This window comes from Carassius carassius, chromosome 1 (assembly GCF_963082965.1).
Source record: "Carassius carassius chromosome 1, fCarCar2.1, whole genome shotgun sequence".
Taxonomy (NCBI): domain Eukaryota; kingdom Metazoa; phylum Chordata; class Actinopteri; order Cypriniformes; family Cyprinidae; genus Carassius; species Carassius carassius.
In genome coordinates this window covers 46,626,938-46,641,060 of record NC_081755.1, presented here as the reverse complement: position 1 = coordinate 46,641,060, position 14,123 = coordinate 46,626,938, and the positions used below count along the sequence as shown (strand labels likewise).

At 33.2% G+C, this 14,123-nt stretch overlaps 1 protein-coding gene across 2 annotated transcripts; it reads right to left on the bottom strand.

Moving 5' to 3' along the window:
- Nucleotides 1-715: 715 nt before the first annotated feature.
- LOC132152938 (hepatic leukemia factor-like) lies at nt 716-13,810 on the bottom strand. 2 transcript variants are annotated; one of them, XM_059561963.1, is made up of 4 exons: nt 13,490-13,810; nt 11,295-11,648; nt 4,165-4,376; nt 716-3,310 (listed from the first exon to the last, which is right to left on the bottom strand). In XM_059561963.1, the coding sequence occupies exons 1-4, from the start codon at nt 13,602-13,604 to the stop codon at nt 3,095-3,097; spliced, it is 897 nt and encodes a 298-aa protein (XP_059417946.1). In that variant the 5' UTR covers nt 13,605-13,810; the 3' UTR covers nt 716-3,094. The 2 variants fall into 2 exon arrangements, with proteins under 2 accessions (XP_059417946.1, XP_059417937.1); XM_059561954.1 differs by having other exon boundaries at nt 13,484-13,807.
- Nucleotides 13,811-14,123: the final 313 nt, after the last annotated feature.

Sequence of the window (14,123 nt, the reverse complement as noted above, 5' to 3'; positions counted from 1 at the left end):
TGGAAAAGCCTAAATGTATTCGATATTTTATAAATACCCAACATATTATGAATAAAATCTGGTTTGTTTACAATCCACGCTAAATATCGAGATTATAAGATTGCTACTTTGTTCTTAAATTTCAGAGAAATATGCTGCTTTCGCTGTGTAAAATACATAATACACACCAATTTGTTATAGCCTACGTCAATATGGAGGTAAGGAAAATGCGGTCATATTTAACCAGCTAGCTTTTTCAGCGCAAATTCGCGGGCGAAATCCAGTCATTCGTGATAGCAAAAACGTTTATTTTCAAGTTGGTTAGGCTACACGATATATGCTATGATTTCTGTGTGAGCAATGCATTAGCCTATATGTTACGTGACAACTGCAAATGGATATTTTGCGCGTGCGAAATTTCGTTAATATTACAACCGTCACTTCTTCCCTCCGCCATGTTTAAAATGATTCGCGCAACTTGGAAAATCAGGTATCAAAATGATCTTAGTTTCTCAATCATAAATACAACCTGATACGCAGTCCAATTTGTTAATATTTACGATAATTTTGATAGCACATGAAGGAAGCATAAATGATGGCCTAGGAGTCAAACCTGAGATAACTTTCTTGTCTAACAAGGAGAGGAAACAGATTGGTGAAACGCTGAAAACTGGGTTTGGTTTTCCTCACGCCCTCAGGGAGGTATTTCCAGGGGGTCATTATTCACAAGAAAGGGTTTGGCTTAATCCTGGATTTATTTCAGTTTTGCACAGATAGAAACAGTCTACACAGGGCTTTATACACACATCTCACATCTGCATTTATGCCACAAACAAACAGACACAAGGAATAAAATCAAGGGAAATTAAATGAAACATTTCTGCCCCATCAATCTTCGATAATACAAATCTGTGCACCTCTCAACTTTGGCCTGAACTGGGGCAGACCAGGACTTTAAAAAGGTTACCAGCGCATCAAACACAACTTCTGACCTGAGATCAGAAGTCCTGGATTTAAACCCTGTTAATTTCTAATAGAATAAACAGAATAAAAACTGATCTCAGAAACTCTTACGAAACCTTGTACTCAAACCCAGTGACTCCTTCGACAGCAAGACTTTTCTAACATTCAACCAAGCAAAAGCTCTCAGAGCTGCCGCACTTAACATTCAATATCAACACTCTGCTGACTCCATTATAGAGTCTAAAAAAGCATAGCCTTTAGATTTCCATTCAAAGAACCAATAGCAATACTGTAAAATGCTCTGTAATGAACACAGCATCAAGAGTGTGAGTTAAGACTGAGGAATTGCAGCTCCTTTCTATAGGAAAAAAGATACTGATGTACAGAACACTGCTATAAATATAAGATATATATATATTTCATATTTATTAGGAGTTATGGTTCGAGGTCCGGCTGCTAGCGTTCCCTGAGACAGAATACTAAAGGCTATTTGAATATGAGGGTGCAGAAGGTTTTTAATGCCCAAAATAGAGGAAATGATGGCGGGTTTCGCATTAACTCCCAGTTATATTCTTTATAATATATCAAAACACTATGTCACTTAGCTCTGAATAATAGATATATATGTAAGCTATCATATATTTCTGGTTTTGTTGTGCCTTGAAAATATTCAGAGGGTATTATATAGGAAAAATACTGTACAAAAAAAGCAACTTAGAATAGATTTCATATATATATATATATATATATATCAACTCTGTTTTATCAATAAATCTGTGTGCTGTATCTTTTGGTCTGCAGTAAAAAACTGATTTCAACCACAGTATTAGAGACAACACCGTCCTGCTCAACGAACGCCTCAAAACCTCTTAAAACACATTCATTGCAGTCATACACCCGACAGAAACGCGAAGCTACAAAACTAAAAGAAAGAAAATAAATCATTACAAATATCTGCTAGTGCAGACTAATATTCTAATACATGCTCTGGGTAAAAAAACAAATAAAAATAAAAAGACAGGATTGAATAATCATCCATCCTAAAAATGAAGGGGAAAAAAAAGAAAATAAAAAGACCCATTTACAATTAGATTTAGGCCGCAGCTCTGAAACAAAAGTCATGCTGAAATATCCAATGAAACATTAAACAATCAGGAAAAATTACTATACAGCCATAACAATAAGAACAGCTACAACAATAGTAGTAATTAACAACTGAATAATTTTGAAAAAATTTCTTCCATTCAAAAAACAAAAACAACAAAAGTCCATAAATATATCAGGCAGAATATAGTGTAGGTAGAAACATTGCACCAGATCAGATTGTGAAACACGCATTAGTGCAGGGAGTTAGAGCGAGACAGAAAGACATATACGGATTCAGCATTTGTGGAAGGAAAGTTTCGAAGGGAAAGTTTCCGCACTACAGCGGAAATGATGGCGCTATGATACAGGCTAGCTTACATTTCATGTGTTTTGCCCTCTGAAGAGATTCAGGCTTATTGCTCCATGGACAATGTGGGAAAGACGCCAAAAACTACGCTGGTGTTGGTTTAAAAGAAATGGTAAAATAAAACAGACAAAACACATAGAACAGGAAAAGAACAAAACAAACATCATGTTCTGATGCTAGCTAGTGTTTTACACGCTTCACAGAACAAAAGGTGTCGGTGCGTTACAGCTATTCAACTAAAATACATTAATATACACAAAAAGAAGCTCGGGCATCAGGAAGTGGGTGGAGCCTCCGGGAAAAGGGGGTGGGTCGAGCGGTTGATTGACAGACAGGAGGGTGAGCGGCGAGGAAAATATTTATCAGTCCGTGTTACAGGTGTACAAAACACTCCAGAGAAAACCATTTCCAGACAAACGATCCATCGTTGGTGAAGGACTAAACGGACGAATGGAACAAATGAAAGGAAAGCGAGAAAAGTGAATGTGTGAAACTACACAAGAGGAAAAACACGCACGAAATACAAAATCAACTAAAGAATGCAAACTGGGTTTGTAAAGAGAAAAGTGAAAAGAGAAACGTGAAAAAAAGGAGAGGAGAATTTGTCGCCTCTTAAAGAGGCACGCAGAAGTCCCTTGGGGATGGTGGTGGGCGGGGCGTTTGTGGAGGAGGGCGGGGTTTGTGTGGGGTGGGAGGGGCTCACAGAGGGCCGTGTCGCGCCTCGTATTTGGCCAGAATGTTCTTACAGCGGCCGAGTTCCTTCCGCAGGTCGGCCACTTCCTGTCTGAGCGCCGTGTTTTCTTTCTCCAGGAATCCCGCGCGGATGGCGATCTGGTTCTCTTTCAGCCGACGAGCGTCCCGGGAGCGTTTGGCTGCGAAGTTGTTCTTTCTGCGCCGTGCCCAGTATCTGTCGTCCTGTGTGGAGATGGAGAGAGAGAAACAAATGAAAAACCAGTTATTCATTTTGTTATTAATATTAATTTTTAGTGTTAATTTTGATAGCGAATTTTTATTTAGTTTTAGTCTAAATGCCATTTAGTTTTAGTCTAGTTTTAGTCGACTAAATATCATACAATTTTAGTTGACTAAATTTTAAGTAGATTTAGGCGACTAAAATCTAAAGGATTTATTTAAATTTTAATGCATTATTTATTTATTTATTTTTTCTGTTTTGTTTATTTTAGTACATTAGTTTAAGATAAAGCTTCTAAACTAAATGAAATAAAATAAATATTTTTTTTATTTACGTATTTTTGATATTTATTTGATATGTTATAGATTTGTTTTGTAATTTCAGTTAACATTTATTTTATTCCAATTAACGAAGAATATTTTTTACGCACAGCGTCACATTTTCCCGCAGTTAGATCAGGACGCTACAATGTACATAACTACCACATGAGACATTAGTCCTGACTGAGTCTGACTGTATATCTTCCCAAATCGTCCTTCCTTAACATCTCCATCTCGTTTTTATTCGTTAACAGAAATTAGATTATATTTTAGTTTTAGTTTTTGTCATTAAAAACTGTGTTTTTTTAAATTAGTATTGTCTCGTTTTCTTCGATGAGAAAAAGTTGTTGACGAAAATTATGACACAAATAATCCATCAACGCAATGAACACTGCCGTTTGAAATTTCCACTGGTGACAAAATTGTATTGAATATTCTATTCCGTAAAAAAACAGTCACATGACTACGTGACAAACTCTCTGATTGGCTGCTCTCTGTGGTCTCTTTGTGCATCATGCTTCACTGTTTATGTTTACCTTCATGTCATCTGGAATGAAGACCTTGCGCGCCTTCTTGATCATGGGCTGCGGCTTCAGCTCCTCTGCTGAGAATTTGCGCTTGCGTGGGTCGAAGATTTCTTGTCCCGGGACGCTGGAGAGGGCGAGGTCGGCGGGGTCAGGCTCGTACCTGACCGGAACCTGGATGGAGTCTGGATCTATGGGACTGGGTGTGTCACGCGAAGGGAGAACTGAGGGAGAAAGACAGAGACAGAGAAGAGAGAAAACCATTCAGGGTTTGTTTTAAACATGTCTATTAACATTATAGAAAGGAAACTTGCTCAGAAAGGAAAAAAGTAGCTTAATCAAAACATTAACATTAATATAAAATGCTTATTAGACTAGAGAAATTTGGTTTGGTTATGTGCAACACCACTAGTGGACACATGAACCCACCTTGTAGACACAAATATTTACAAATATTTTAAATGTTTTGATTAAAAATCAAAATAATACCTGAATAAATAATACTGATGAATAAAAAAATACAAAAATAAAATAAAATAATAGTTTTATAGTTGTTTATTATAATTTCGCTACAAAGTAACAATATTAATAATAATAATATTTATATATGTTCAAAACTAGCAAAAAATATATTATTATTATTACTATTACAATACAATTTATTATTTATTATGAAAAAAAATAATTATTTATATCATTGTTTTATAGTATAATTTATACCACCAATAAATAATATAAATATGAATGTTATAAATACAGTTTTATTATTTATATTATTGTATTTCATATATTATTTATATATATTGTATATTGTTTTTATTATTAGTTGATGTCTTATTATATCATTTGAACTACAAAATGATAATATGATTTATAATGATTTTATAAATACAGTACATTTACTTATATATAATATTACACATAATAACACAAGTTTAACTGCACGTAATGCAGACAATCTGAATCACACAACCAGATCATACAATAAAACTCAAAAACTGCTTGTCCTTCATGAGCTGCAGCAGCGTGAAAATGAGAAGCTGTACAGAAACACACAGCAGGGGTCAGAGGTCACAGCTGTAAGAAATGGGAGGTTTTTCACAACCCAGATTGCTGTTTAAGCTTGACAAAGGTCTTTCTCTATCTGTGTGTGTGTGTGTGTGTGTGTGTGTGTGTGTGTGTGTGTGTGTGTGTTTCCCTGCCAGATTACAAACAAGTAGATAGTAAATCATGAACTACTCTAGAAACTGACCCGATCAAGACGAAAGTGCGAAGTAATGAAAATATCTTTACTGCCTTTAAATGATAATATTATGCATGTTCATTCTTATGAGACAAAATCCTATAATAATATTAATAATAATAATAATAACAACAGCAAAAGTAACAGCCTAATTAATAATAATATTTATATGTTATTATATAGTATAATTATGAGTGACTGTTTAGAGTCTACAAGTAGGATAAGAAATATTCAAGACAATACATGATATATAAGAATAAATTCATAATAAATATTACTATAAATCAATAATAATAATACGTATTTAAAATAGTATATAAAGTAAAAATAGTAATATAAAGTAATATAACCTCTAATTATAATAAAACATATAAAAACATTTATTATGTATTAAATATAATACTATTATAGCGGAGCGCTGACGCAGTGGAAGCATGTGAGAGTGTTCAGGGGTGTGATCGTGACCGTCCCATGAACCCCGGCCTTCACTTCCTCACACACACACACAGAAAGAAGGAAGGAAGGAAGGGAGGTGTCTGTGCTTGGGGAAGTGGACGGCTGCAGGAAAAAATCACCCTAACAAGCTCTATTTTAACCTGTGATGAGAGCACTGACACAGAACCAGCATCTGCCTTAAAACCAGCAGCTGTTAAAGTCTTAGACTCAGAACGTCACCACATTTGACAAACAGATACTGTTTACTGTACAGAAACACCTCAAAACACACCAAAAAGAGACGTGTAAATATATGTATAGTACATGCACATTTAATTAAATTAAGGGAAAAAGTAGAAGACCAACGTAGATAATAATAATAAAATAATTGTTATTCATAATGTTATAAATAATAATAATAGAATTAAAAACAGAATATATATAGTTAAGGTTTCATTAATTTTGTTGTGATTTTCTTTCACTTTTAGTAGTTTATTTTAGCAGTTAATGTCTATATATATATATATATATATATATATATATATATATATATATATATATATATATATATATATATATATATATATTATTTTAGTTTTAATTTGAGTTATTTTAGCACATTAAGTTAAACAGAAATAAAATGAGATGTTGCCTTGCTAACTTGCTAATGCAAGTTTTTTTTTTTATCCAGTTAATGTATATTTTATTTCAAGCAACAGAAATGCTTTTTAATACATTTTAGTAAAATTAAAATAACATTTTTACTTTAGTTAAAAAAAAAATTGTAATTTTGATGGGTCTCTCTGTCGAGTTTTTATCAATTTATCATGAATAATAAAAAATATTAACAGTTTTTATTAGTTTTAACTTTAAAGTTTAATTTGTTATTTCAGTGCATCAAGTTAATTAAAATGAGGAATGTTTGCAACTTGGCAACAACCAGAAATAGATCAAAAGTTGATTTATTTTAGTTCAACTATAATAACCCTGGTGTCCAAATATGTTTTTGAGTTCAGTGAGTGTTTTCACTTATTCTAAATTCATAACAAACTCACTAAACATTCTCTGTATTCAATTTAAATGTGTTGTGGTGTTTTAAGGAGCAGCAGACTGCAGATAAGAGCCTCTAATAGGATTCAGTGCGAGGAGCAGCTTTCCATTGGCTGTGTGCTTCTGGACTGTTCCACGGTCCAGGACTTCATCCGATCAGGAATTCTGATCTTTCCTGAAAACACAAAATCCCTCTGAAGCCGCCAGCAGCGAGGAAGAGCTTCGGGAAGCCTGGTTTGTTTAGAACCTTTTTTTTTGTTTGTTTTTTATGCAGTTGTTTTAGTAAGATACATTACTAATTTTGAATGGCCATCAAGAAAAAATAAAAAATAAACTTTGATTTTGAATGTTGCAGTTACAACACTGACCAGCTGGGGCTGAACTACACTACAATTTTAAAGTGTATTTCTTTATTTGATTTTTTTTTATTATTATTTTGATTAAATTGTAAAAAAAAAAAAAAAAAAAAATCAGCAAAAATGCATTAAATTGTACTTTCTATTCATCAAAAAATCCTCCAAGATAAAGTGGCTCACAGTTTTCATAAAATTATGAATGTTTTTAACATTGATAATAATCAGAAATGTTTCAGTACATTACAATGATTTCTGAAGGATCACGTGACACTGAAAACTTGCGTAATTATGCTGAAAATACTTTGATGGCATGAATAAATTACGTTTTACAATACATTGATATAGAAAACAAATCTTTTTAATAGTGATAATATCTCACAATTTTACAAGTTTTACTGTATTTTTAATCATATAAATGTAGCCTTGGTGAGCAGAAGAGATTTTTGGAGGTGTCAGGACATTGTTTTTATTTTTTATTTTTTTTTATTATTATTGTTTTTAACTTTTATTTTATTTTATTTTTAAGTCACTAACATGTTCATTCACATCCATATGGAATAATAAAAAAAGAATATATAATATTTTAATTAAATGTAATACATGTATTCAAAATGCAAAAATATATTAGATACATATAATATTAAATAATACATTATAATACATTACATATAATTTATCACACAATAAATTTGAAGAAATATTTCATATTATAAAATATAAAATATTTGTATTAAGTTCTCTGAAAACAATGTGGAAAAAATTTATAAACATTGCTTAATTTAGTAAGATGATTTAATTAACATATAATTACATTTTCATTTTATGAACCATGGTTGAAGAACTATTAAATCGCATAACAAATTTAATGTCATAATATATCAAATATATAATATTAAATACATAGAGTATTACATAAAATAATATAAATTAAAATTTTTACATTTAATATTAAAAAGTACTAAATATTCTTATTAAGTTCTCTGAAAATAATGTAGAAAAAAAAGTTTAAAAACTTTCTTTGTTGATTATTTAATTTAATATTTTATAAACCATAGTGGAATAATAGTTAATGTATTGATATTTCTTAAATAATTTATTAAATTATTAATATGTGAATATATTTTAATAAATATCAAATACATATATTATTAAATAATATATTCTAATACAAATATTATTGTATTAAAATAATCTGAATATAAAGTATATTCAATATTACATTAAAAGTATTAAATTAATACTGATATTGCACAAAATTTTCTTAAGTTCTCTGAAAAAAAAAATCAAGAATAAAAAAAAATATAATAAAAACAAGTTTGGATGGCTCTTCATTTGCCAAATGTATACTACCTATTAAAGAATAATTAGACAAAATTAATTGCGCAATTTAAGAATTGCAATCCAGTAGATTTCTTTTCTAAAATAAACTCTGAATTTTGCTCAAGCCTGCAAAACAACAGTAGGTGACTGCAGCCTACATCCCAAAACAAGCTCTGTAGTGATAACACTACGTGTGTTTTCGGCTCAAGCGCACGTGAATCGGCGCACGACGCAGGCAATGTGAGTCTCATTGAGAACATACTGTACTTCTGCTCGAGAAACACACACACACGGATGGGAGGGGCGGGGCGTGTCAGCGAGCGAGGGGCGGGGCCTAATCAGACCGCTGGAAAGGAATGGGAGGGGCGTGTCATTCGCTCTCTCTGTGGCACACGCGGACGCATGTGTTGATCACATGGCCGCGCACGCTGCTTTGAGAACGCGCTGGTTTCACGTGAGCCGAAATGTGCAGAACAGAGCCTGAACTGTCCATCTAGACAGAAAACACACATACACACACATGTAAATGCGCATGCAAGACTCACAGTGTGTGAGATGAGACCGCGGTCAGACGCTTTTACAGCATCGCTTGTGTTCCTAACTAATATATTTCAAGCCTATAAACCGAGAATTATAGAGACATCACAGAGACTCTTCTGTCTCTGTAAGCAGGCAGAGGGTTACTGTACACATTCTACACTTTTATTCCCTTGAAATGGCTATAAAGTCTGCAGGTTGTTGCAAATCCTGGCAGATATAAATTCTCAACTGCTTTCAGATGCATCAGAGGATGAGTCTGCTGTCAAAACATGCCTGGTTCAATATTTCACCAATCAGAATAAGGAGAAAGAAATGTCATTGATATTTATAAACATGGTATAGAACCTTATAAAAAAAAGTTGATATTAAAAAAAAATAGTTTGCAATGACATTTACAAATATGATTTAATTTATGCATGTAATTAAATAGAACAATTATTTTCAGAATGAATTTATTCAGAATGCCATATATGTTATATATTAAATAAATAAATTTAAATACAAAAAAACATATATTTTTACATTTTAATAAATTTTTACATTTAAATAAAACAACTAATATTTTTTATATTAAACATAAAAAATATTTGTAATATTTTAAATAAAAATGACACAATATACATATTTTTTAATATAATAAATTCTTATCAAGTTTAAAAAAAGGTTTTGATGGCCTTTGAGATTATTCATTTCACTTTATTTTTAATCAATAAAAAGAAGTGGCTAAAAAGTCCAGATTTTATAAACCCTTAAACTAAAATATATTAAACTGTCAACTTGTCTCTTAACATCAAAAATGTCAATAAAATGTTATAGAAATATATTCCTCATATGTGAATAAATTAATCTCCTGAAACTTGTCGAAACGATGTTTCACTATTACATTATAATATATTTTACAAATTATATAATGTAAATTAGTGATAATTATATCAATTTGTAAATAAAAGAAACAGACTGTTAGGAATTTACATATTGCAAAAAGTACATAAATAAATAATAATAAATTATTGTAATTGTATATTAGTTATATACCTTGGTAGAATTTACTGTGCTTTTAATTGATGTTAATTTATGCTTGCTTGCATATTTATTCATTAATAAATACTGTTTAAAAGGTTTCATTGTAATTAAGTAATGAGAATTTAGGGTGAAAATGTGCTAAATTATTAATGTTGCAATACAAAAAAAAATGTTAATGTCATGAAAATATGCTTGTTTATCTTCATGCAAAATACAATTATTTTTACTCGTTTTGATTTTGGAGATTAAATGGACCGTGTTTTGTAGGATTTGCACAAATGATCTCCATTTATGTATGCTGGAGTGTGTTTGTTTGTCATTGCTCATCCATGCGTGTTTAAATATAACATCCATAAACTATCTGCTGTAGTTTGGTGTGTAACAGGATGAAAGTCTCATTCAGTCCTCTTACATTAGCCATAAAACATACATGATTTAATGCACTAACTGCATTTGCGCAAATTAAAGGCGTAACGCATGTTGTCGGAAATTTGTCACGACAGGTTTAATGGCTTTCAAAGCGTGTGAAGTATGTGTGAAAGTCAGTGGTTCATGAAAGCATGTCTGATCAGTGTGACGGTTGACTCTGACGGCTCCTCAGGTGTGTTTGGCTTGAGCTGTCAGTCACGTTTGAGCAGAACAAAATGCTGTGATGCATACTGCACTAGTGCAGCAAACACCAGCACTATTTATTTGTTTCACATGAACTGTACCATGTGCATGTGCAAACCATCTATGGTTTTTCTTACAAAATCTGCAACGTCAAATGAATCCAGATTCACATTATTCCTGTTTTCCTCCGCAACCTCTAGAGAAAAACAGGCTTAGATTGATCTGAAAGGTGGCAGAGATAAAGCTTCCAACACAGCTGCGAGTGAACATGATCCGTTGAATCTATAAAGCTCTACAGAGGTCAGACAACACTGATGATTAACCAAAGTGACATGCAGAAGATGATAAACTCAGCATACTCTTAAAAGTAATGGCTCTTTATTTGCATCGTTGATTCCATGAAGAACCTTTTCATTCCACCGAGGGTTCTGTAGATTCTAAATATGTTCTAAATACAGTTTTTGGAACTGTTCACTCAAAGGTTCTTTTTGGAACCCAAAATGGATCTTCTATGGAAAACCTGCTATGTTTAAGAGCGTAGGTGAACAGAAACAGATCGGTACCTGCTCTGCTGGGACTCTGGAGGCAGTTCTGGCCCACGATGCCGGAGTGAACAGACGTGGCTGTCCGGTTACTGAGATCCACCACCGAAGGCGTGGGCGGGGCGGAGGGCGGCTGCTGCTGCTGCTGCTGCAGGGGCTGCTGGGAAGGCTGGCTCTGCTCGCTCCCAGGGTTGGCTGGAATATTGTTCTCCAACAGAAACTCCTCTAAATCCATATACTCCAGCTGGAAGTTGTCGCCATCATATGACAGGGTCTTGTCCCACAGCGTCGGGCCCAAGAAGGCAGATTGAGGAGTGTTGATGGCATTTCCATCATCTTCCAACTTCTTCTCCTTCTCTTTCTCTTTCCCAAACCCTGGAGGAACAAGATGGGGCGTTATAGTCACTGTCAAGCTAAAATATTATCATTTTGTCATCGTTCATGTATATTTGTGTTGTGTTGCATGCCGATTTTAATGAAAACATTGCAGTATTCAAGTCATTTTTCACTGTCATTTCACTGGAAATGTGCTTAATTGACATTTTGAAAATATTCCTTATCTTTTTTTTATGCAAAATATTATTTATTACACCTTTGTGTTGTTCCAAACTTTTGGTCTGTAATGTATGTATATATATATATATATATATATATATATATATATATATATATATATATATATATATAGTGTATTAAATTAATACTGATATATATATATATATAATGGTAATAAAGTAATAAGACTTTGGGGTTAAAATAATTACTGCATGCTTGATTTTCATAATTTTGCTATGTAAACATACTCATGATAACATGCTTTATCTTCTTAATACAAAATGGTGTTATATATTACACATCTGTGTTGTTCCAAGACTTAATTTATGATGATTTGAATAAATAAATTACTTTATTAAAGTAATTTTACACTGTAATGCGAATAATGAGAATTTGGGGGTAAAAATGGGCTTGTTTTCCTTTTTAACAATAAAATTTAATTTAACAATAATAAAAAAAATGTTTTAATGGAAATTATTATTTTGTATTATTTATTACACATTTATGTTGTCCCAAACCAACAGTTCATTTATACAGATTTTAATAACAAAAAAAGTTTTGCAGTAATAAAAATTTAGGATGAAAATGTAAATTTCACAATGCATAAACTCTTTATGGAAATATGCTTCCTCATGCAAAATATTTTATTTATTTTCCCCCCCAAAAGGGTTTGACTTTCATTTTCACTAAAGAAGGAAATTTGAGCTTTACTCAGGCACTTATTTTTTATATAACAAAAGTTGCAGCTTAAGTTCCTTAAAAAAAAGCACCACAGAAGTATTTGATTCAATTGAAATAAATTTACGCAGTTTTTACAGCACGCACTGTTCCAACGCATCTTAAAAGTGGCCCATAACACATTATTGCACTCTGTTCAAGGTCTTCTGAAGTCATATGACAGCGCAGACTTTTATGCTTTTTGTGATTTTGTGCTCAGCCCGGGAAAAGAATTGCTATTTCTCAGCACTTCTCCAGAGAAGAAAGGAAGTACAGTTTTACAAAGAATGACATGAGAGTGAAGAAACCGGGTGATCCAAAAATGCATATAAACCATATAAACATTTATTTTGCACACTGGAGAAAACAAAAATAGCATGCATATTTTATATCTTGACAATGCACGACATTCATATGGGCATCCAAAGATAAAACAGCCTTTTATTTATACTATAAACGTGTGATGAGGATTGAGTACAATCAGAGCCTCTCAGTAGCGCCCTCTATAGGGAACTATAAGCACAAATCATCTCCATTGCGTGCGAACTTCATTATCCAAATAAAGTCAGTATCAGTTGAGCAGACTCTGCTTATTCTTTCTATATGTGAGTAAATGCTTAATAAACAGTAAAACACGCGTATTTTAAGCAGGTAACATCATGCATTCCGGCTAAATTCACTGCGCAAAGGATCTGCGTTTGCGCGTAAAATGAATACATTGCACTGCAATGCAATACAAATATCAACATAAATATGATAATAAACATACATTAACATCTAAAATCACATCAGAATTCAAATCAATTATACATGAAAAACACCGTGACGTGATGCGCGTTTACGCGCAGATTATAACGAAAGCAAAGCGCGCACCGCACCTGACACCCAACAGCTGATGCAGAAGACCATTTAAACTTTCCAAAGCAACATCCACATACCTTTACCTTCGTCGTGATGGAAGGGCAGCTTCATGGGGTTCTCCAGCAGGGATTTCAGGACGCCGTGGGTCGGAGGTAGGAAAGTTGGGTTTATAGAAAGAGGTCGAGACATCTTCTCCATCGCGTAAAGGAGAGATCAGTCTTCCTGAAGAAACGGAATTAAAAAGCCAACTTATAAAGATGAGAGCTCTGCAGTGGGGTGTCGGAATACAGTCCTCAGCCCGTGCGCACTGGAGAGCGGCGGCTGCTCTGTTCTCGCGCGTCCGTGAGCTCGGCTGGCTTGAGCGCAAAAGCGCAACTGATTCGCAATTCCATGTGCGAAGACTGACGTCCGTGACGTCAATGGACAGGCCAAGCTGTTGAATTGAGCCCCGACCAATGAGAGTGCGGGGGCGTGTTCTTCCATCATGGCTCGATATATTGTTGCACGTTCTTGATTTCATTCTTTTTGCGTTTCAAGATTATTACATTGTAACCACTGCAAATGTATTAACCCTGTGCTGTTTTAAATATCAATAAAAGAACGTGAGAGGAAACACTAAACATTATAACATTATTATTATTATTATTATAACATTATAGTGTTCCTGTAGCTCAAGTGGTAGAGCATTGATAGCCTGAATGCACGTTAAGTCGCTTT